This window comes from Sphaeramia orbicularis, chromosome 5 (assembly GCF_902148855.1).
Source record: "Sphaeramia orbicularis chromosome 5, fSphaOr1.1, whole genome shotgun sequence".
Classification (NCBI taxonomy): Eukaryota; Metazoa; Chordata; class Actinopteri; order Kurtiformes; family Apogonidae; genus Sphaeramia; species Sphaeramia orbicularis.
Window position 1 is genome coordinate 19,653,048 of NC_043961.1, and position 24,402 is coordinate 19,677,449.

At 38.3% G+C, this 24,402-nt stretch overlaps 1 protein-coding gene across 4 annotated transcripts; it reads right to left on the bottom strand.

The window, feature by feature from the left end:
• Positions 1–1,363: 1,363 nt before the first annotated feature.
• pfkfb4a (6-phosphofructo-2-kinase/fructose-2,6-biphosphatase 4a) lies at positions 1,364–21,580 on the bottom strand. Of its 4 annotated transcripts, none has more exons than XM_030134604.1 (14): positions 21,376–21,580; positions 11,958–12,074; positions 11,756–11,852; positions 11,595–11,658; positions 11,429–11,503; positions 11,289–11,345; positions 11,072–11,193; positions 9,434–9,641; positions 9,182–9,328; positions 8,995–9,099; positions 7,168–7,297; positions 4,332–4,394; positions 4,160–4,224; positions 1,364–2,232 (listed from the first exon to the last, which is right to left on the bottom strand). In XM_030134604.1, the coding sequence occupies exons 1-14, from the start codon at positions 21,428–21,430 to the stop codon at positions 2,173–2,175; spliced, it is 1,365 nt and encodes a 454-aa protein (XP_029990464.1). In that variant the 5' UTR covers positions 21,431–21,580; the 3' UTR covers positions 1,364–2,172. The 4 variants fall into 4 exon arrangements, with proteins under 4 accessions (XP_029990464.1, XP_029990463.1, XP_029990465.1 ...); XM_030134603.1 differs by lacking the exon at positions 21,376–21,580 and adding an exon at positions 13,782–14,047; XM_030134605.1 differs by lacking the exon at positions 1,364–2,232 and adding an exon at positions 2,890–3,706.
• Between the last annotated feature and the right edge of the window lie 2,822 nt (positions 21,581–24,402).

Genomic DNA, 24,402 nt, shown 5'->3' on the forward strand with positions numbered 1-24,402 from the left:
GAGGAAGTTTCAGGTTTATGAAGGTATAAAAAGGACAGATTTACAGTTTTAGTCATGTAACCTCTTAACTCGTCACTCATCTTGCACTTCCTCTCACAGGGATCCCACACATTTTTATAGTTTTAAAATATTTCCATAAATGTACAAGGGCTGATGATATCATTTCTGTGAATGTTCATAAACTTTAAGTATTTAAACAGACTGAAGTTACCTAGGGTATTTTTATTGGTTATTTCCATTTTCATTTCTAATACCTAAAATGATATTTTCTAAATTTTGTAATAAGATAAAAATCCAGCAAACATTAAGTGTTTTTGTCAAATAATGACAACAAACAGCCATCACAGCTTTTTAGACTACAAACCCACAATAATTCTTAACATTTCTATTCATCTTAACACATAAAGACCCAAACATCAACCACCTACCAAATCCTTTACTGATCTAAACTGTTTAATCCCTGTTGATCCACTAATCCATGTAAATAACTGCTGCTGTAAAATGCAGTTTGTCATCTTTTATGGTCATCAGATATGACCCATTTGGATGTTCAGAGGCTCCGTAGTTACCATGGAAACACCATCATCTTCTACAACACTGATTCACGAGTAAAACCCATGGAGTTGGATCAATGACAGTGGATGGACACACTGGGTTTATGCTCAGTTAATAAGGTTGAACTGAAAAAGTCCCTTTTGCTTCAGTTTTCTTAGTTTTTGATGCAATAACCCCCAACTGTAATCTAAGCTTTTATGGACATCTACATGATCAATACAATAAATATAGGGAAACAGGCAATTTTCACTGAAAAAACACAAATACAGAAGGTGAATTCACTTAAGTACGGTTAAATATAGAGAAAATATATCTGGGAACCGACACAAATGTCACACTGGGTCCTTATGGGTTAATCTGACCTGTTTACGTTCCCATTTTGTTCATTTTTACCAGAGAGAATACAAGAATGTAAACTCATCAGGGGTGGAAAAAGGTGACAGATAAGTGAAACCTCTAATGAGGTCTGGGGTCAAGCTCTGCTATGAAGAAAACGTTTAATATTTCAGCTTGGAACTGGATTAACAGTCAATTTTTTCATCAGGAAAAATTGAAAAACTACTAGAATTAATGTAATTTTGCAGCTAAAAAAAAGTCACATAATGACTTGTGTTTGACTGGGATGTTTGACCTAAAACCCCAATTTTCATAATTTATTACAAGTCAGAAGTGTGAGAAGTTTACATTCCTATAAAAGAAAAGCCAAAACTTGAGATGATTTTACATAATTCAACAGTTTCCTGTATGATGTTATTCTGTGTCCTCTATCATATCACACAGGTAATTAAACACAATAGAGATGACAGGCTGGTGTATAAAAATAACACATCTTTATTATATTTCAGTTGTGTGGGGACTTACATTTTGAAGTCACGGCCCATATTAACACCAACAGCTTTGAGCTGAGATTGCATTTCAACATTTGGTACACCCAGATTTGTCTTCCTTACTAAAAAATACTAAAGATAGATTGGAATTTCTCTGAATATCTGAGTGTAGGGTCCACATTTTTAATACATCTGAGAGATGATCAGTTCGCTGCACACCACACAAATAAAGAAAGCCAGGTTTCCATTTCATCCATGAGTAGAAAATTGTTTTTAGTGTAGAAAACCTGATAATGGCGCAGGCATTGATTGAATCATCACATTTAGTTAAATAAGCTTCATAGTATTATTACCAAGTAGGTTTTCAACCTTCAAATTGCACATTATTAATGAAGACACCACAAAAGGATAATTGCACAATACAGTAACAGCAGTCACATCATTTGATGAAAACTACATGATTCATTTGACTTAAAAATATATTACAGTAACATCTGTTAATTTTACTGTTGCACAATGTGAACACACTGAAATCATGAGGAATCTACTGTGACCTCGATTCCTCTGTGCAAGACAACAGTTAATATATATATAAATAATCAGGACCACAACTTCAATCCCTTAAAGACGAACAGTAGGAAGCAGAGATTTGGAACGGAGGTGATGATGGTGGTGGAGGAGGAGGAGGCACAAAAACCCAGACTGTGTGGAGGTGATACAGAGTGGAGATAAATGGACAAACACCTGAACCAGTGGTGTAACTTCAGTGCGACCAGGCGACGGCGGCCTGTCAGAGGTGAGCAGGGACAGTCTGCAGGGCGTCTTCTGTCGTACGATGGACGTTCACATTCTGGAAAGAGGAACGCATCAGTGTCAGGACCCATGTGAATGAACGGTGGTGTTCTATTTGCATCAGTGCCTATTCATCTGGTTGATACTCTGTTTCAGACACCAAGATATACTCTCCATTTATTTCCTGCTGCTTTAAGTGTCCGACACATGAAGCTGCACGTCTCTTATTCATTCATGCGTGTTTTCATAATGTTTGTACAGCCTCTTTTTCATCATACACACCACAAACACCCTTGGAAATCTTTTATTCCCCAGCAATGACTTTGCACTTTTAATCCCCATGTAACTGTTTTGAGTAATAGCCGTACATTTACTTAACATTCTAACTCTGGTCTGAAGGAAATGTGTGCGACACAGTACATGTTCTGTTCAGGCTGATGAATGGAAGTACTTTCTTGCACCACAGTGGAGCTTTTGCATATGAATGAATGGAGGAGAAGTATTCCAAACAGGAAGGGCACTACACTGCACATTTGATCTGTAGATAATAGCGGTAGAAAAGGAAACGACGAGCCTCATCTGAATTCGTGTAGTAGAAATCAGTTACAGACTAACTGAGATTTGTGTTCAGTTTACCCTAAAGGAAGAGTGTTATTGATTCCTGCTGTTTTGTGAAAGGGGAAAAAAAAAAAAAAAAAAAAAGACGCAACGAGGATTCATGAAATGCAGCAGCACTGGTTGAGTGGAGTTTATTAGAAACAGTAACAGAAAAGTACCTTCCTTATTTTCATTCTGACCACTGATGATTAAAAGAACCTTCACATAGTTAAACAAAAAAATACAAGTGTTTCTCTAGTTCTATGGTGTTCATGAAGACAGTGTTATCTAAATTTATTTGTAGACATCCTAAAGACAAACTAGAAGGAAAGTACACTTAAAAAAAACATAAACAGTTAATTTTTATGTGCAAATTGCAGAAAACGCACATCCAGGTTTCTTTTGTTGTGCACTGCTGCTAGACTACAGTATTATCCTAACTATGAACACAAATATAATGTAATAAAATACTAAAAATTAAGACGTAAATCAGTTCAACAGATAAAATAGATTAGAAAATAAAACACACAATCACTGCTTCAACAGAAAAGGTGGAGTTTCATTGCTTCACAGTTGAGATCAATTTAATAAACCCGCAGTGGCTTCCATTCAGTCTGAATGAGAACGTGCACGACACAAGATCAGTGTCAAAGGATTAATAATCAAAGAGTAGTAACTGGATTCCAGTCAATTACCACCATCATCATGTCTTAAAATATAAGAAGGAAACACAGTGAAGCATAAATCAGTGAAATTAATGTGAAGACAACAGTTGCTCATTTTGGCAGGTACATTGTGCTTGTTGAGGGTAAAGTGTGCATAGTGAGGGTAAAGGGGAGGGGAGAGGGGGTTGGGAGGGGGGGGGTGACACTGCCTCATTGATGAGCTGGAACTGTTAGCAAAGCCTCCTCTGACATCCGAGATACTTGTACGTTCTGTTTGATAAAAATAAAAACACACACAACAGGGGGAGGGATCAAAACACATGAAATCCACTGCAGACACAGCGCCAACGACTCACTGGAGAAATGTTGAAATAGCAAATAATTTCAGCGATTTATGTCTGGTGTTGTTAGGGAATCTTAGCAAGGAAAGAAAGAAGTGTAACCGGTGCACACAGGGGTTTCATGTCCGGTATCAGAAACAAGTGCATACATTTGCTTTTAATATCACTGTTATCAGCGCTGCACAGGGTCAAACACAGTCAGACAAAGCACAAGCTACACTGAACCGCATGTTTATTTACAGGGTGTTAAATTACAGTTTATTGAAGTATAGTTCTGGTAACCTATGTGTAACAGTATATCCACCACAAATGCCTACCTTAAATGAAATCCACCTCTTTTTCTCACTTAAATCTGACATAATCTATGTGTTCTTATACCCACCTCTGGTCTTTCTCGATGTGTGTTGACTGCGTCCACATTTAGGCTGATGGACTCCACTTTACAGCCTGCAGAGGATGGTTTATTAGTGACAATAACTGACAATGCACAGAATTCAACAAGATCAAATACAGTATTTTCAAATTGCACTAATATGAGAGTACAGCGTTCCTACCGTAGGCCACTGGCGTTAGCTTCAGCACAGTGTGCAGGGGGCACTTCAGGTATGGCAGCTCCTCTGTGGAAACACAAAGAGTTCATGAAAACAAACTCCACACCTGTACAGACACTCTAATATTACTGTGAACCAAATCATTCTGTTATCGTTATTAAGAAAGAAATAACATATTCTTTCATTGCATTTCTACCCATTTTATGGGAAAAACTAAAGAGGATTAAAAAAAGAATCAGAGTAATTTGGTTATTTTAATCTGACATTTCTACTACAGTGGCCTGGTCTTCAACAGGAAAAATCAGGTCAGTCAGCCAGTATCTATCTGGGGGCTACAGTGGGAAAGTATGTTACAGTGTGTGCACATTTTCTGCATTATGTTATTTAGAACAGGAAGAAAACTGCATCCTGTATGAGGAGAGGAAAACATTGACATGTACTGTTAATGTGTAATGTTCACTTAATACTGACACTGTGATAAAGGTCATTATCACTGATAAGAGAGACCAAAAACAGAATGAAATTGAAGCCAATGTAGGAACCTTTAGGTGTAATACCATTAATGGCCACTAGATGCTGACTTTGATAGATTCCCACCCATGAAATGTCAAATTCTCTCTAGAAATGTTTTTTTCTAGGAGTCATTTTTGTTGTATTGACTTTGTAAGAACTCCGTAGTAAACAGAGGCGATTTCTCAAAGGCTGCAAGGGAAGCTCAGCTTCCCCTAAAATTACGAAAATTAAATGGTCAAATATCTACAGTTGTGTTGAGATTTCATTGACTACAAATGTGTTAGAACACGTTCATCTCAAAGACAAGTTTGTTCACAATTAGCTTTATCACAAATCAACGGACTCGATGTTGTTCACTTCTCATACATTCCCGTTGCGCTGTTTTCTTATACGATCTATGGTCAATGCATTTGCCTGTAGACTCTCAGCGTCCATGCACTTCAATGGGACTGAGTGGAACAGTTTTTTTCATTGCCTCAAAACTGGACGGTAATTGGATAAATGCCACAATGTTGTCCCGCCCCCCGAACACTCAGTGTCTCTGGGGGTGAATGGAGCTGTGGGCAGACCTCGGCTGGGCTGGACGCTGAGCTTCCACGTGCTGATTGGAGGATCAGTCGAAAGGCTGAATCCTGTTTGACTGATACCTATTTTGAGATATTCTCCCTCACCTGACAGAGTTCAGTTTAATACCGCCGCGCATTCTGCTTGTGAAATCAAGAGAGATACCACTACGAAATTACTAGTTCATTTCTTGCACTGTAAATAAAACACGCTCATTGTACTTCCTTGTTTCAATTTAACATAATTTCAATGTTTTCTTGTTTCAGTTACATAATTTAATCATTTCTTGTTCGAGCTACATCAGGTGTAGATAGTAGCTCCTCTTCTTTAAAAAGGCTACACCCACAACACAATGGGCCAAGGTTAGTCTTAGCAGCCTAGCTCTGCTGGCCATTGAGAGGACACTGGTCAGTCCCTGGAAAAGACGCCTACTTGGTACAATAAGGTCACTTACCATTTTCTCAAAAAGGAACGGAGGGCCGAATTTATGTTTAAGTAACTTGACAATTTTTTTGATGTAAGCTGACATTGAGCTACTCCTCTCTGAAAGACGAGCAGCCGCCACTGGTAGTAAATGTGATGAGTGATTTAATTGGTTTTCCCCTGTAAGTCGCTTTGGAAAAAAGCGTCTGCCAAATGCATAAACATAAACACATAAACATAAATGTAATGTGATCTGTTTGTACATTTTTTTCCTCTGTTAATAAAGTTGTAAAACAATTAGAAGGCCTTGATGTCTGCCATGGTCATGATGATTAACAAACCTAACTCTTAACTTTTCTCATAAACAAAGCCCTGTTGTGCTTCATAAAGTTTACATACACTGCAAAGCCAAAGGAGTATCAGGCTGGACTTCTACACAGCAGACCTGCGTTCTGGAATCAAAGGGGCTGTGACGCAGCACAGCACATAGCGTGATGTATAACCTGCGCATCAGAAATATCCCAAGCATAGCGGTGTTACTAACCTCTCCAGAGTCGGCCTGTCTTTCACTGTTCCACAAATGTTAGCATGGACAGAGTCCTCTGCCTTAAGTGGCAATAGCTGGCGGATCTCTGCGTTTTCCCAGTTTGACATCTTTCTGGTGGCGTTGATATATTTGTTAACTGTAAATGGCCCGCGCTCATTTTCAAATCCCCCCTGGCGTGGGGTCGCACATGCATACATCATCAAAACATCACACCTTGGTTGTTACACCTTTATCAGGGCTCTATTACTACCTACAGAGGCGTTACAGACCCGTGACAGAGGTGGGACCAAATGATCCCACCATTTCATTTACACAGACGTTCAGGAATAAAGGTGAAATATTCCCAGAGCAGAAGTGCTGTGTAAAAGTGGCTACTGTTGTACAGTTTACCAGGTTGATGAATCAATAATAACAGGGTTAGAAAGGCAGCTTCATTCATTCATTCATTATCTGAACCCGCTTTATCCTCACAAGGGTCGCTGGAACCTATCTCAGCTACTTATGGGCAATGTCGCCAGTTCATCGCAGGGCTGACATACAGAGGCAAACAACCAATCACTCTCACATCTACACCTATGGGCAATTTAGATTAACCTATTAACCCATCAGTGCATGTCTTTGGATGATGGGAGGAAGCCGGAGGACCCAGAGAGAATCCATGCAGACACGGAGAGAACATGCAAACTCCACACAGAAAGGTCCAACGACCACAAGTACTATCCACTGCACCACCGTGTTTTCATCTTTCCCATAAAACCCCTTCCTCAGATATGTATCCGTGTATGAACTGACCTGCTGTCTTGTCCAGGAAGTAGGCCAACAGGCAGCGCATGACAGCCTGGTGACAGATGACCAGCACGTTCTCCTGCCTCTCCAACTCCATGATGACAGGCTCTAACCGCTGCACCAGATCCTCATAGGACTAAAAGAAAAAAAACCCATCATAAACCAACATAAAAATGTAAAATCAGACAGGGATCGGTGTTAAAATGCAATTATTTCAACTGAGAATCTGCATCAAAGCTTTATCCATCTCATTTTTCTACTAGAGATATTTCAAGAACACACATTTACACCATTTCACTAATCCTCAACAGATTGACATTATAGCATGAGGGAAAATCCATACAGGCCGCCTCAACTAAAGGCTCTAACAAGATTCCCCAAAGCCTTACATCAGCACCGTCTGACTGAGCAGCCACTTAATGCCCACATCCATCTTCCAGTGTGAAATTAATGGGAAGGTAATGGGATGGACTAAAGGTGAGAACAGGCTGGCAGGCATCTAGTCCCACAACAAACCACCTGAATACACATTTTTGGCAACAAACACACAGGCTAAAGTCTTTGTTTCCCAGGATGCGGTGTCCAGCCAAATCAGTTTGTCTGCACTAAGACTCATTAGTGGAGTTTAAGTGACCAGTTGCCATCTGGAGACCATTTAATTGTGTTTGTGGTTACGTGTGTGGTTTAGAAAGAGTGGCTGATAGAAGAGTGCTATTCCCAGTGGAGACACAGTCTGGGTTGGGTAATATCAACTGCCAACTCACAAGTATGCTGCCTCCATGTTAACATCCAAAAAACACACTGGATGACCATTAAAGGGACCCCACAGACTATTGTTTTCAGATTTTTTTCCCTTAGAATCCACTTTTAAGATGCTAAACAACTGCAACCTAGTTCATAAATCTATACATAATGTGTTACAGGGCTTATAAAATCTTGAAAAGGTAAAAGAAGTCATTTTGAACAGACGGACATTTGATGAGACAACTTATTTCAACACAGGTATTACTGAAACATATGGACAACTTAATGCCAAATAAGTACATTAAGATAGAAATAACAGGCTCTTTTTTCCCCTTTTATTAATAAAACAAAAAGGTCTACACAAAGTTATCAGATCAATAAAAAAGAGTATTATCAAAAACTGATTGAAAGGTTTCTAATTTATGAGCACAAATTAATTCTTGGCCTTTCGGAATAGATACCACAGACTTTATACTCACAGTGGGCATCTTCCTGTGATGTTATGCTCAGAAGGTCAAGGATTATCCAATAAGATAATGTTGGCTGTGTTACACTGGTATAAAAGGCAGAGAATCTAAAATTGTTGACCAGTGACTAAAAAAAACAATAAATAGTGAAAAATAAAGAGGAAAAGTGGGCCATATATCAAGATAAACCAACATATTTTACCTTTAGACATCATAAGTATTCAAGTGCGTACTAGTTTTGTAATGGTACATAAAACAATGAAAGGAATGAATTAACTCTGAATAGTCTGTGCAACTGTTGTGCTGTCTTTTCCCAAGACTTTCACACAGCATTTAATAGTTTGTGAATTTCTTCTTCCTTTCCTATTATGCAACACTCAACGGTAACGAGGGTAATGATGGCAAGAAAGTGGTTGGCTGATAGTGTACACTGTTGTACAACCTTTCACATTTTCACTATCAAATGTCTTTTCAGTAGGTGATGAGGAAACAGTGACATGATATCATTAGGAGGATTAGCCCTTTGACAATAGAAACTTTCCACACTGAGCGTGACATAAGAGTAGAATGGCAGTCATGTGACTCTGATCCATTACAACAAAAGCAAACTGTAGCCACTCACCTCTCCTTTAGGGTAGCGATAGCGGTATTTATCCTGGTCCCTCAGAGCAAACTCCACAGGATAGTGATCTTGAATCTCCTCATACATCATCTCTTCACACACACCCTGAAATTAAATCACACCCATTAAACTCTATGAAGACTGAAGGCAGACTGTGCAGCTGAGCAGAATGAAGCCTAATACTCACTGCATCAATTTCATTCAGGACCTTCCACTGCTCATACGGTACACTGAGGGCCTCGGCCGTCTGAATAGTCCTCTTCATCTGGCTGGTCCACACCTTCAGGTCGCTGATGCCCTGTGCCTGGATGAACTGGCTCAGCTTCTTTGCAAACTGCCGAGAAGAAATCAGTGGAAACAGAGAAAGAGGGTTTGTCTTGTCAAAACTGAACAGAGTAAAAGCTGTGTTTGAAGTCATGCACTGGAGGGTCGGTTTTACATCTTTGCCCCGAGGTGTGAGGCCGGAGTCTCCTCCGATGCAACCCTTGACATTGAGCTCACTCTCGCCATGGCGACACAGGTAGATGGAGCGAGGCGTGATGTGTATGTTCATGAGGTAGTAGACAATCCGGCTCTGGATGTGGTCCAACACGCGGTTTACCAGGAAACGCTGACCCACGTCCATGATTTTAATGTAGGACAGATCTCTGAGAGAAGAGCAGAAGACATGCATCAAGCCTCTTGTTTCACACTGGGAATACAATAATGATATTTATTTGACTGTTTTAGATTCAGAAATCAAACATAATCACTGCCTTTGGTAATACACATGTTTTAATAGAAACCAGAATGAACCCAGTCACAATACAGAGCCATAAGATGTTACAGTTTTTCCCAATGCATTAAACAAAGCCTGCATTATGAAGCATTTTCATGTTAAGACAAATGGTCAGTAAATATTATTTTTTGTAAATACAAACACAGTGGACCAATCTAAACAACTGATGTTTATAGTCATGCAATATGATGACTGATATTGTGTGGAGACAGAAAAACATCTATTGTTTCATATTATCTTCTATTATTTATTTCTTCATGTCAAAAGTCAGTCTTTGAAACAGTATTTCTTGTCATCTGAGTGGTACTATGTGATATTCTTTGTTAAACAGATGCAGATAGTGTTTAAACAGATGCAGACAGTGTTTAACGAGGCTTACAGCGTCAGGGGCCGACAGCAAGGGTATTTCACCGAAATCCCCCAAATCCTCTGCTATATATAAATCTATCCATGATAATTGTTAGACAGTCGATATGAACTCAATTTGAGCTATCTATGTATCTATCTATCTATAGGTCAGAGAACAAACTTGTCTCCACAAAACTCCACCTTGTGAATAAAAATGCCACCATATGAACTCTGGATGGTAGACAGAAAATGGACATTTGGAAGACCATCAATATGAACCAAATTTTATCTCAAATGGCCCATTATTGCTTGATTTATGTCTAAAAAAACTGATTTTCAACTAAAGCGCCCACATTTGGATGACTTATAATACTCATAGAGAAGCTGAAATCAACAGGGTTCTTCTACTAGGGGTCCCCTATGCTGGTTATCAAGGGATAAGAAATCCAACCAAATCTGTCCTAGTTATGGCCAAAACACCAAGTGGATACGGCGGCATTTCATATTTTGTGTATTTGTATGGTGAGACTTATTTTTCTGCTATAGTTCAAAGTCAAATTCAAAGTGTCCTTTGTCCACATTTAGTACATTTGTTAATTTTAGACCACTACGCATGTTAGGCCTTCTGTTTATTTATGATTTTCAACCGCATCAACATTTTAGGGCTGTATTTATTTTCATTGCAAAAACACTCAAAAATAGCTTTCTGTTTGCATTGTTAAATTTTATACAGACATATTTTGTTGACATGAATACTTGCAAACAGTCTCTGAATAAAATGTTAAAAATCATCAAATATTGGGACATAATAAAGATACTTTTGTGTATTGACTGATATGTACAAATATTCATATGATTATATCTGGAATTGAGATTTTTTTTCAGATCACACAACTGCTGTCAGAAAAGTGTTTCCTATACTTCATGCTCTTGTCTCCATTTCCACCTCACCTGTCCAGAACTTCATCCAGGGTTTCATATGAGTTTTCATAACATTTGATCCTCTTCATGAAGTCTTCCACTGCCTCCTCTGTGTTACAGTTAGTGTAATCTGGGCTCCCCAACTTCACTTGCTACACAAAAAAACAACAACAGATTCAAGGACATCAATAATAGAGTGTAATTTTCCTCTAAAAAAAAAAGACAGATAATGTCTGAAACCTCTTACCACTATGTTCTCCTGTATGACGTCAGGGTCTTCACACACAGATTCTACAAAGAACACCTGAGAAAAGAGAAGGAGGCTGCAGCTCAATGTGACTATACATTAACACAGCATCTATCCAGGACGGTGACTAGACAAGTTACCTTAAAGCCATTTTGTTCTGCAAACTGGATGATGGTTTCTCTTCTTTCCCTGGTGGTGTTTGTTGCATCAAAAACCTGAAAGAAACAGATTAAAAGAAGAAATCATCAATACTGTATTTGATCTATATCTTGAACTAATAGGACATTAGTTTAACATCCAACTCACAGCAACTTGTCCACCTTCTGTGAGGTACTGTCGCACATCGTTCAGTGCAGCTGATGCACACTGTCTGTTGAATCCACAGAAAACCTCAGTCATGAATACATATCAAGTTTGGTGGAAAAATTAATTGTAAAGACAGTACGGCAGCTAATCACAACTCTTACCGCCTGATCTTTAAGCCTTCTTCATTGTCCGGACGAAAGAACTCAAATGACTTGTAGATCTTCACAAATTCCCTCCTATACTGGCCAACATTGAACTCTGAAGAAAAGACATAGTCATGCAAAATCTTTATTACATTTCATTCTGTGGATTTTCTTTAATGACATGTTTAGACTCTACTCAACATCACCAGTCAAATCCTACCTCTGGTGGGTACCCCAATCCAGTTGAGATAACGGGTTAGCTTCTTGGAGATATAGGTCTTCCCCCTGGCAGGAAGGCCCACAGTCACAATCAGGGTGGGACAGTTGGTCATACATACTGAAATGGAAGCAGAGGAGGCAAACAGAGAGTGAGTGCTTTAGTCGTGTGCTGATCACAGGTGAAAAACTCAAAATGCCTCCATCACTTTAAATGTTCTGTAATATTCCATAACCGATATAAATTAAATATCAACACAAGATTGTCTTTATCAATGTGTATTTGTAATCCAGCATTATCTGCCTTGAAGACAGACAAACCACTGTGAAAATGTTGTCAGTGAGGAACAGAGGCCATGGAGACATTTGATTGTGAAAGAGTTTAACTGAAGACATCTGGAGAGAATAAGTTTCCACACTAACGCAGATAAATGGGTCAGAGAGCGAGATGTTTCACTGACAGAGAATTATCATCTATTGACAGAAAAAAGAACAAGAGAGGAAGGCAGTCTAATCACAGCATCTAGTGAATGTTTTTCTAACACTAGACTTGTAAAATAAATCACAATATCAGCATGAACAACTATACCATCACAAAATGTATGTATGCCAGGGTATCTGCAGGAAGGCAAATGTATGACTTTTTAAGACATTTTAGTCAAACGTAATCCTTTACATTCACATAGATAACAGTACAACAGACTTAACAGATATTGCCTTGAACCAGTCTTAATCATGTTTCAAATAAAGCTAATGTTACATTTCCATTTCTCCACGAATAATGTTTCTCCTAGTGATGGTCAAGCTGATGAAGCTCATACCTCAACCCCTCCACCCATGAATGACTGATGACAGCTACACTGATTTTGATCTTTCTTAGGATAAAATGCTCAACAGTACCTACACATTTGACAAATTCCAAATTTCCAAAGCAAAAACACCAATATCATTTGTTGCTTTTGCAAGATTTTAAGACCTTTGAGTGCCAGATTTAGGGATTAATTCTGAATTTTTGGGGACAATTAAGGATCTGTGGACATGCTGGTATGTAGATATTTTGGACTGATTGACAAAGAAATGAGGTAAAAAGTGGAAAATTAAAAGCTACTTAGCAGTATGTGTGCATGTTTCACAATGCTCAGTAATCTCTGTTTTTTCCTTGCCAACAGTCTCAAATCTCAACACATCTTTATCATTATTTTCTTAACATTTGAGGAGAAGGTAGTGTTTTTACTCTGAGCTCTGAATAAAATTTGGCATGTATGTGCAACATTCCTCAAAAATAGACCAATTTATGGCAGCCTAATTCATTTATTATCCTTTCATGGTCTATTCATTCACAATTCCTTCCCCATTCAGACACTAATGAGCGACAATATTCATCAATCCGCAGAGTAATAAAATGCTATTCTCTCACATGACTGCAGGGACACAATTCCTGTTTACAAATAGCCGGTGCTCGACTTGGCAGACGGACATCCCCGGTACCAGTCCTTTCTCTTCAGTGCGAGCAGCCTTGTTTTTTTGTTTTTTTCGTTAAACATCATGTGAATCCTTACATAACAACAGTGGAACCAGATGGCTGTAGCAACAACAACAACAGCAGCAGCAGCAAGACATCTGAACTCCGTGCCCTGTCCGTACATTAGCTAACACATAAAAACACACTGAAACATTCATGAGGAGGACGGTAGGAGTGCGAACCACGGACAACAAAACACGGAAAATGAAGGCGAATTCTTAGCTAAACCGGTTTGGGAGGAGAGGCTTTGCATACAAACGCTAACTGTCATGCTAATCCGCTGTGTCGCCACGTCGCCATACGCACCCTTTCTTTGAGAAATGTGTTTTTCGGGGAGACCGTTTTTACACGGCATCCATATCTTCTTCAAAGGGTTCTGGGTCAGTTCCCGCGGATTCGACGACGCTTTGTCCTCCATTCCTTCAGCCGATGAGGTGGAGGGACCCTCGCCGGGAGCACGGGCCCTTTTCCCGTGATGCTGTTCTGAAGGTGACCGGTGTTTCATCCGCGAGCCTTAGCATGGGATGGAGAGATGGAGCGATCCGCGCGCTGTACCTTTCTGACCGTGCCACTGTCACGTGCTCAGTCTGGCCACATCCGAGAGCGACGTAATGACGCAACGCAAGACGCAGCGACTTTTCAGGAAAACCGTAATTACATGCGCACTGCTCACCCACTTCAACAAAATACATGTACAGTAGTGCAGTGGTGTCAAACATACGGCCCAAAACCGACCCACCAAACGGTCTAAATCCGGCCCGTGGGATGAATTAGTGAAATGCAAAAATTACACTGAAGATATTAACAATCAAGGGTGTAAAATTATTTAAGTTCAGAGCCCACATACAACCCAATTTGATCTCAAGGGGGTCAGACCTGTAAAATAATAACATGACTTATAAATAATGACCACTCCATTTTTTTCTGTTTGTTTTAGTGTAAAAAAGTGTAAAATTACATGAAAATGTTTACATTTACAACTAGCCTTAGAGTCTTGTAATTTCAGTTTTCTGTATGCGATGGACATATGGCAAAAACTGACAAAAAAGCTGACTTTGATTTTTTTTTTTTTTTAAGGGGAATAACATGAACAGCCACATACAACCTGAAATGTCATATGTTTATGTTTATGTTTATGCATTTGGTAGATGCTTTTTTCCAAAGCGACTTACAGGGGAAAACCAATCAAATCACTCAATCAATCAAATTTGAGAACTAAGTGTGATTTACACAATAAAAGTACAGTAAAAGTACTAATAAATACTGAAAATAGTAACATTGGTAAAATATGTGTATAATCAGTAGGTTATTCATTATTCAGTACAAAAGTCAGTATTGTACCATTATATCGGACTATTATATTGAGCTACCATGGATTTATTTGAGTGCTTTTACTGCATTTGCCTATATGCTTGCTACTACTTTATCCAGTGCAGATTTAAAGTAATGTAAAAGTTGCAAGAATTGTATTCTGATTGTACAAACAAAGGTCTAATGTGGAATTGGCCCAGATCAGAATGGATGATAAAATTCCATATGATTTGTGCTGTTTACACTTTCTTGAAAAAATAAATCAGCAGTGTCAAATATGAGTATAAAGAAAATAAGATTTGAGCCAGTTTTGCATCTAATATGAACATAGCCATGGATAACAAAGAAGGACCCAGAGAAAACTGTTACACAATAAAAAAAAAAAGTCTTGTTAGGAAAAACATGCCTGTTTTTCTAATTTATCTGCTGTTAGATCTCAGATCTCAGATCAAGATCTCAAATTGTTCAGTAAATAAGCAGCTGATCACAACCTTTGGATCGAGGACATTGTGTTACAGCTCATGCTCAAAGTACTGTGAAATAAATAAAAAAAAAATGCTGCCAATATCAGGTGAAAATCAGGTGAGACTGTGCTAGGCCTTATGTGCACAAGAATAAATCAGCATAAAAGAAGGTAATGTCAATTATGGTCTGATGTGAAAATGTGCATTTCTGTTTGTTTTTATGTTTCTACTCAATTAGCATATGTAAAAATCCAAGCTGGAAGAAAACTTGAGTAAAAATGAGTTTGAATATAATTGTTTCAGGCATAAGTAGATGGTTAAAATAATATGTATTTATTGTTTCTCATTTCCATGAATGAACCTCAATATTTACAGAACAGTACTGGACAGAAACACACACTGAGTCACATTTTCTTTGGACAATTTTCTGAAAATTTGGTTAAAAGTGTATGATACACGCAGACTGAAACCTAACATTAATCTACTTGAACTCTATGGGACTATGTGGGACACAGTCTCAAAATGAGGGACGATTATTATGAAATGGGACACTAGGTCACCTTACCTTCACTGCATTTTCATTTGTTATACCTCAGTCTCAGCTCCAGCATGTATATGTTCTTGAAGTTATTCATGTTACTCTTTGCTGAAGGAATAATGTGAGCTATATAGCAGGAAAATTAACAGGCTACAATTGCTGAATCAACATTATAATTAGACTGTGACATTACATTTTTTTCCCACTGAGTGTTTAATATGCAACAAAAAATGGGTAAAATATATTTCACCAGGCAATACAGGGGTTGGACAAAATAATGTAAACACCTTCACCTCAAGATGATAATGCCCCAATCCATACAGCTAGAATTGTTAAGAATGGCATGAGGAACATTCTAATGAAGTTGAGCATCTCGTATGGCTGGCACAGTCCCCAGACCTCAACATTATTGACCATTTATGGTCAGTTTTAGAGATTCAAGTAAGACGTCGATTTCCACCGCCATCGTCTCTAAAAGAGTTGGAGGGTATTCTAACTGAAGAATGGCTTAAAATTCCTTTGGAAACAATTCACAAGTTGTATGAATCAATACCTCGGAGAATTGAGGCTGTAATTGCCGCAAAAGGCGGACCTACACCATATTAAATTATATTTTGTTGATTTTTTAAGGTGTTTCCATTATTTTGTCCAACCCCTGTATGTTAAGGCAGACGTGGCCTAGAGGGCTTTAGAGTTGGCTTGTGACCGAAGGGTCGCCAGTGTAATTCCACGGACTGGCAGAAAAAAATTGTTGGCTGATGTGCCCTTGAGCAAGGCACTTAGCTCCTGCCATGGCAAGCCTGCTGCTCCTAGTCTGCAATGTGTGGTGTGTTCCTGCATGTTCTAGTGATGGGTTAAAAGCAGAAGTTAAACTTTAGTGTCTGGTGCATGTACTGTATACAATGACTGACAATAAAGGATCTTAATCTAAAATATATTAAAGTTAATTTGTCTCCATTTATAGTATTTACTGCATCTGGTTATTGTATTTTTTGTTTATTTTATCTTTAACCACACGTAGGCAGCAACGTATCACAACATTGGCCACAAATATACAACAGTTGTGGAGCATGTTATGCAGGATGTTTGTTTACATTTTCAGAAACACAAATATAGGCGTTGATTTTGAGGTTTTGAGCCATGCAACGAAGTCTAACCAGTCATATATAAATAGGAATAAGAAACAAATACAGAAGCATCTTTGTTTACTGTTTACTTTTTACATTTCCCAGACAACATGCCAGTATCCTGACATTAAATAAGGACAAAGACTGTGTACACCACATGCAGCATGCACCTCCTCTCAGCTCTCTTTGACTTGGTACAGATTTTGCTGGGCTGACATGAACTCCTCTCTCCTGCTGCATCTATTAAGAAACCTCTTTCACCACTCTCTTGTATAAACACAGTGGTTTGCTTTAACAGTTGCTTAAAATGTGACCCCTGGCCATCTTTGCGTATTTCGCTGAGAAAAATGGTTTGACAATATGAGAGTCTGCCAGGAGGAGCTGAATAAAAATGATTAGTAGTTAAATAAGTAGAATTCAGAGCCCAGTGAGTCCTCTGCTCTCTAAGTGTCAAAAGACCTGAAGTGCAAGATTAAAATGAAAAACAGCCTCAAATTTGAAGGATTTATAGAATAGACTTCAACCTCTGTGGCTTTGAATAATGGCTGACTTTGAGATATGCTGCGGAGGAGGTTTCATCATTTATACTCTGTTTCAATGGAAGATACAGGAGCTGAAACCTGAGAAAAAATGACCAGAATCTGAAAATACACAACCTCCTTCTGCAGCTTTTCTTCTCAGTCCAAATTAACAGACTAAGTTTCAGACATTTCATTCCACTGTGGGAAAGCGAAGGGACTTTTCTAAGCTTCTGTGTCGAACAGTAAAATCACATCGGACTGAATCTGAACAACCATCGATCACAGCTGTCACCCTTAAAGACCTACAATTATTTTTGCAACAACCTCCAAATAAATTTATGCCTACATTTATCCTTTTCTGAGTGATTTATCAGCATTTAATATAATAATAGCCTCAGGATTTTACATTTTTCCGTGAAAATCAGGCACTTTCCAATATTTATTTTACTGATCATGTAGATGTTCACAAAAGCTTGGTGTATATTCAAGGGTCAGTATATCAGAACAGAAAAAACAGAAGAAAAAGTGACTTATTCAGCAAAATATATCATGAACTGAACATAAAAACAAGCGTCTACAACCACTCTCGTTTATCAAACAATATGGCTTCCACTGGTGAGTCAATGTTGCACAAAGTGGCAGTGTTTCCATGTTGACGTTACCTCTGAACGTCCAAATAGAAACATTTGATGCTGCTAAAAAGCTGAGAAACTGCATTTTACCTGAAGTATTTTTGATGTATTGATAGGATTAATGGTTCAAAAGTTTTAGATCAGAAGGTGTTTTTGGTTGGCTGTGTAGTTCTGGGGGTTTAACCTCTACCTGCCGAAAACAGAGTCCAGAGAAGGGGGTAGAAGTCTTATTTGCTGTCAGACTACTCACTGAGGTTTTAGGACAACGTGTAAAACAGGCTATACATGTTATAAATGTAGGTAGACAATGTTATGACATAAATAATACCTGGGTGACCTCTGAATGACCCGCTATATGACCCTCACTCATTACACTGGTCTAGAAGTAAAAAGCCTCCAGAACAAAAGTAGTGAAATTTTACCACGTGTGAGTCACTGATAAAGAAAAATCCAGTCCTAAATGCTGGTCGGCTGAAGTTTCACAGATACAGTCTTGGATCAAAATGTTCGAGAATTAACGAGAGAATGGGCTTAACTCTAAAGAAATATTAATTTCAGAGCTGCCAGATCTACGTCAAAACACTGTCTGCACATGATAATACATTCTCTTTACAGGTTCTATCCAGTGGAACATTTATGAATCTATTGTATAAATGTTCATAAACCAATATATATGTGTAATAACACTTTATCATATACCTGGAAAACATCAGCAAACCAGCTCTTTGGTCATTTAATCTCATTCTCACATTCAATCTCTGAAGCAGATAATTTCCACAAAAAAAAAAAAAAAAAAAAAAAAAAATTGTAGACCAGTATTATAGACGCCAAGCCCCCTCTGTTTTTAACCCTTTGTCCTCTAGAGTTGTAAAAGTTTGCCACATGTATGCATGACAGTGACTGTAAGCAGGCTTTTCATGGAGCTACTCATTGACAGATCTTGATGTTTTATTCTACCATCTGACCTTAAAGCTTCAATTAAAGGTTTCCACAAACAAACCAATGGACTCTGATCCTCCTCATTGCATCCCATGACAACAACATGTACACTTTCAACTGATCATAGTGTGCAGACATGTTTCTGATTATAGTGTGTGCAGAAGATTTGTAGATATAATTCAGACCTTTATGCTTATCTTTGATAGATATCGTAGATAAATTCTACCTTAACCTGTGGTTTTCTCCATGTCTTTGTTCTGAGGTCAGGCTGTAGTCATGGTGCTGCTGTCTGCACACTTTGCCTTGTACTCTGTCCTCACTCTGGGTCTGCAGACAAGATGTCTACAACCCCAGGTTCATAGACATATTTTGCTTAAATTATCTGTTTCTGTCTCCTCTAGGACTATTGCGTTAGTTGCTATATTTTCTGTAAAACTGAGTGGGTCTATATAACATGGTACAGAGTGCATTCAGAACTAGATTTTCCTATCTCTTGTATTAAACGATCACAGTAATCATGAGCTTGTCCCAATAAATGTTTCCTGAAAGTGTTTCTTACTCTTCAGGTTCTTCCTACAACAGCTCAGGGAAAAACTCAATCAAGATGTAATCTATTTTATACTGAAATTGGGATCCAATCAACAAATATCAGTGGACAAAAGGCTAAGGCTGCCTACATTCAATTATTTATCTCTATTGCAATTATAGAAATGTACTGTTTTTCACTGAGTTGTCATTTTCTTTTAGTATAGATTAATCTAGTTCATCTCTAGCATATTGTAGTTTTTCCACAACCGACCCATGTAACAATCTGCCTAATGTGAGTTCTCTTGGATTCTCTCTCTTTTCCTTTTCTTGTCCTTTTGAGTTCTCTTTTCCATCTTTTATTGACCTCATGATGCTTTCCATCAAGGTCATGGAACGATAACAGCAAACAGAAAGTCTTTTTTTTTTTTTGCCTTTTTGGACTTATCTGTGCTTGTGTTTGATGCCGTCCATTAGATGGCAGCATTACTCTCTCTGCAAATGTGACCCAGACCAGAGTATATGAACACCTGTAATGTAATCTAACTCCACAGCAATGGAGCAAATCCTGTGTTTATGATAGTTCTAATGTTTTTATATCAACACTCACTGTGTCAGAAACATGTCGCCTCGGAAACTATCACAAAAATCAGCCACCTCTACATTAAAACTCCCTGTGAATAGAACTAAATTAGACTGAACAGGTAAACCTAAAAATAAGTGGCTGAGTTTACAAAGCTTATCTAATCATCTGTTTATGTGTTCTTCGTGAACAACGTGATGATGTACAGATATATTAAGCTTGTGAGACGGTCTTGGTAGTGGAGCAACAGGGCATGCGACCTAAATATGGTGAGATGAAGGTTGTCTAATTAAATAGCTCCTTGTCTCTCAAATTCCCTGACTGCTAGTAGACTATAATATGTGTCAGGGTTATCAGGCCCACAAATAAATGGCACACTAACTCCTGCTGAGGACACATTGTCAAATTTCTAAAGGGAGGAAGGCTGAAAGATAGGGAAAAAATCCAAATAAAACAGTAGATTATGGTTATATATTTGGATACAGTAGCCTATATGCAAGTCTAGCAGATACTAAATATATCTTTGGTTGTGAGGAGGATAGCTTTCATTTGTATATGCAACTGTACAACATGAACAGGAAACAGGTCTGAGCTCCTCCTCCTCCTCCTCTTGCACTGATTGTTGCAGCTAACAGTCTTTAGCCTGAACTGTAGTGGTTTCAAACCGCCTTTTCCTGTGATAATATGCAACTCTACCCTGAGATTGACCATAAGAGGACAAGGCTTTGGCCCATAAAGCATCACAATGTGTTTTATAGGACAGCAATGAGCAGCAACAGAGGCTGCAGGAGCACAGCGACCACAAACACAACATGCAGACTGCAAAAACACACACCATCCACATCTGCAGATGCATGACAGGGAAGATCGTAGTATGGAAGATGCGTAAAAATAAAGATAATAGAAAGAAGGATTAAGATAGAGGAAGGAGGAGAGGAAAGAGGAGAGAGGGGAGGAATGATCGAAACGCAGGGGATGTTTTATTAAAAATCTCCACATCTGTTTAAAGAACAGTCCATCCTGTGTGTATGAAAGCATCTGCAGCTGTTAGGATGGAAGTGGTGTGTGTGAAAAGCAGACATTCTCCTGTTGTTGTTATGTAGGGGAAAGGTCTCGGTGGCAGCGTCAGCGCACCGAGTCTTGTTTACGTCTCTGGAGGCAGCTCGAGCCGCCACCCCCTCCTTTCCACTATAACAACAACAATAATAATAATAACAGTAACAAAATGCATGGCCTTGGACCCGAACCGCCGTCTCTTACCCGCTCGGTCCTGGTTCTGTGTGTTCTTGGTTCGGCTGGAGGAGCAGCCCCTCATCGTGGGCGTCAGTCTGATGGAGCGCACTGGCTGTCTCGCGCTGTGGACGTGCGGACACTGATGCTCACTGTGCGCACACCCACCGCCTGCCTCTAAACGGGACCGTGGGGTGGGAGGGAGGCTTTCTCCAAAACGGGGCAGGATGAGGGAGGTAGCATTCTAACCTGCCCCCCACCCACACCCACACCCACCCTGAGACCTCCTACTACACCCCTCCCACCTTTTGGAAATGTCTCCACTAGGGTTGAACTGGGGTTAAAGTTTCCCATGACATTGATGGTTAAATTTAGGGGACATAAACAACAGAGTAATACATATTTATAAGACACACAGATGTTTAGGTTTAATATAATATCACTATAATACATTAAGTCACACATATTCTCATCTGGATAAACCATTCTGTACAAAGATTATAATAACCAAACCATAAGCATACAAATACTACTAATAAAAAAACATCATTATTAAATAAAAAGATCATATTTCACAGGCAAGAATGATCTTATGTCACTAAATCATGTGATTATAATAGTTTAAACATTTTATTTTATTTTATTTTTAGTTTAGTTTAGTTTAGTTTAGTTTAGTGTATGTCCATAATTTATTTTATATGTGCATTTTTTATGTGAAACTGTTAGTTGCTGCAGCTTGAACCTGGATTCTCTGAAAAAAGAGATACTGAATTTCTCTTTGTATGTTGTACTCTTCCTGAATAAATAAATAAAAAAAAATAAAAAAAAAAAACAACAGAAAATCTTTAAACTACTCTGTTCTGTTCTATTTACACTTAACATAAGATTATTCCTGTCTGTGAAATGTGGCCTTTTTACACGACGATAATGTTTTTTATTAGTGGTATTTGTAGTAATATTATAATATTTGTATAGAATGTTTACTTTATTATATTCTTTTAACTAATAATGACAAAGCACTGAAAAGTTGAAATTTGTCAAATGTGTGACTTGTTATGCCATCAAGTTTTCTTATGTGGAAGTGTGTGGCAAAAACATTGAGAAACATACATGACATGTTTGTTTCACAAACTGAAGGTTTCATCTTATAAATTATGAAACAGGAAATTATTTTGATGATCTGGAGATGGTATTGAATGTAGTGATGTCTTGAGTGATGTGAATAGTGACTAAAACTGCAGCAGTAAGTGATGGTAGATACTCTATAAAGAGATTTGATTCCACAATTCTTTGTAAAATTATGACTATAAACACACAAGTATTTGGTTAAAGAGGAAGAAAAATATAAGATTGTTCTTCATTCTGCTCCTTTTCATCCATAATTGGTCATTTTGCTATCAAGTAAAGGCAGATTTTCTTTTTCTGTGTGTTTCTTTTATCTTATGACTAAACTAAACTAAACTAAACTAAACAAAACTATGTAATCAGCTGTATTTAAACTAATGACAAATGCAACCTAATTTCTTCAATAACAAGTATCAACAATAATAGGTGGTGAAAAAACAATATTTTAGAACAGATCCCAATCCAGATAATAGTTATTTCCAAGCAGGAAATAATTACATTTCCTGCTGTGTGACATATTTTTCTGGTACGAGACGCATTGCATCATATTTTTTATAACAATAATGACTCACATCTGCATTGACACACTTACGTTGTCATGTCTGAAGCACTTCTTAGAAGCGTTCATTCATCAAACTAGAAAGTATTGTTGTTGTTCAGAGAGTTTCTAGATGGTTTTCCGTTCTGCGCTCACATCTCACATGACATCTCATGTCACGTCTCGCTCAAGTCTGACATGAGCCGTCTGTCGGGTTATTTCAGTAATGATAGTCCTAAGCAGGTATGATAATAGCCTGGGGTTGATGCCTGTCTGAGGATTAATCAATCAATCAGTCAAACTCGCATCAACAACAGAGGAAACACAAAGGTCAGGAGAGAAAAGTTGAGTTGAACACATAAAGACCCAAACATTCACCAGTGACCAAAGCCATCTACTGATGTAACCGTTTAATACCTGCTGATCCGCTAATCTTAACAATACATGTAAATAACTGGTGTAAAATACAGTTATTTATCTTTTCAAGGTAATCAGATATGACCCATTTGGATGTTCAGAGGCTCCATAGTTACCGTGGAAACACTGTCATCTTCTACAACATTGATTCACCAGTAAAACCTATGGAGTTGGATCAATGACAGTAGATGGACACACTAGGTTTATGTTCAGTTAATGGGAGATTTGACCGGAAAAGTCACTTTTTCTTCAGTTTTCTCTGTTTCTGTAATAATAACCCTTAACTTTAATCTGAGCTTTTATGAACATCTACATGATCAGTAAATTAAATACAGAAAAATACATGATTTTTACTGGAAAAACACAAAGTAAAGAGTATAATATTACAATAAATGGTGATAAATCACTTAAGAAAGGTTAAATATAGAGAACAAATAATTTGGGAACTGACATAAAAGTAGTGCTGGGTCTTTATGGGTTAAAAGAACAAAAACCAGACATAACTGAGCTAAAAACAGTCTAATAACATGAAGAGTAAAAGAAAAACTGAGCAGGGGGTCAGATGACTCTCAAGTGTCATCCCATACATTCCTCCTTAAAGGCCAAAGTGTATGACCCCACTACCACTCATATCCCACCCATACACATAGTATGTGTTACACTCACGCCTTGGGCAGCACGTCCCACACGTTCAGCATTGAACATACCACAGGTTTCATACCAGTCACACCTGTATCACACTGCTCTATCAACCAGTCAGCTTGAGATTATGAGGAAACAAAGATGTTCCAGCAACAGCTGGGTTTAACCAAAATAATCAGTCACATAGTCTGGCGTCACATGTCCAGTGATGTCAGAAGTCGTCCTACACACTGCTGTGACTTTGAGGTTGTGGCTCATTAACAAAACAAGACGTCATGTTCTTATGCATGCACTTAAATACTGAGCATACTGAACACCTGCAGGAAGAAAGATGA

What these genes read in the sequence shown, in the direction of transcription:
- pfkfb4a (XM_030134603.1), bottom strand. Translation starts at nt 13,980, where the DNA reads ATGAAACACCGGTCACCTTCAGAACAGCATCACGGGAAAAGGGCCCGT. An exon ending in CAGAACAAAATGGCTTTAAG is followed by an intron (nt 11,346 to 11,428) that starts GTAACTTGTCTA and finishes CTCTTTTCTCAG; the next exon opens with GTGTTCTTTGTAGAATCTGT. An exon ending in TCCTGAATGAAATTGATGCA is followed by an intron (nt 9,100 to 9,181) that starts GTGAGTATTAGG and finishes ATTTAATTTCAG; the next exon opens with GGTGTGTGTGAAGAGATGAT.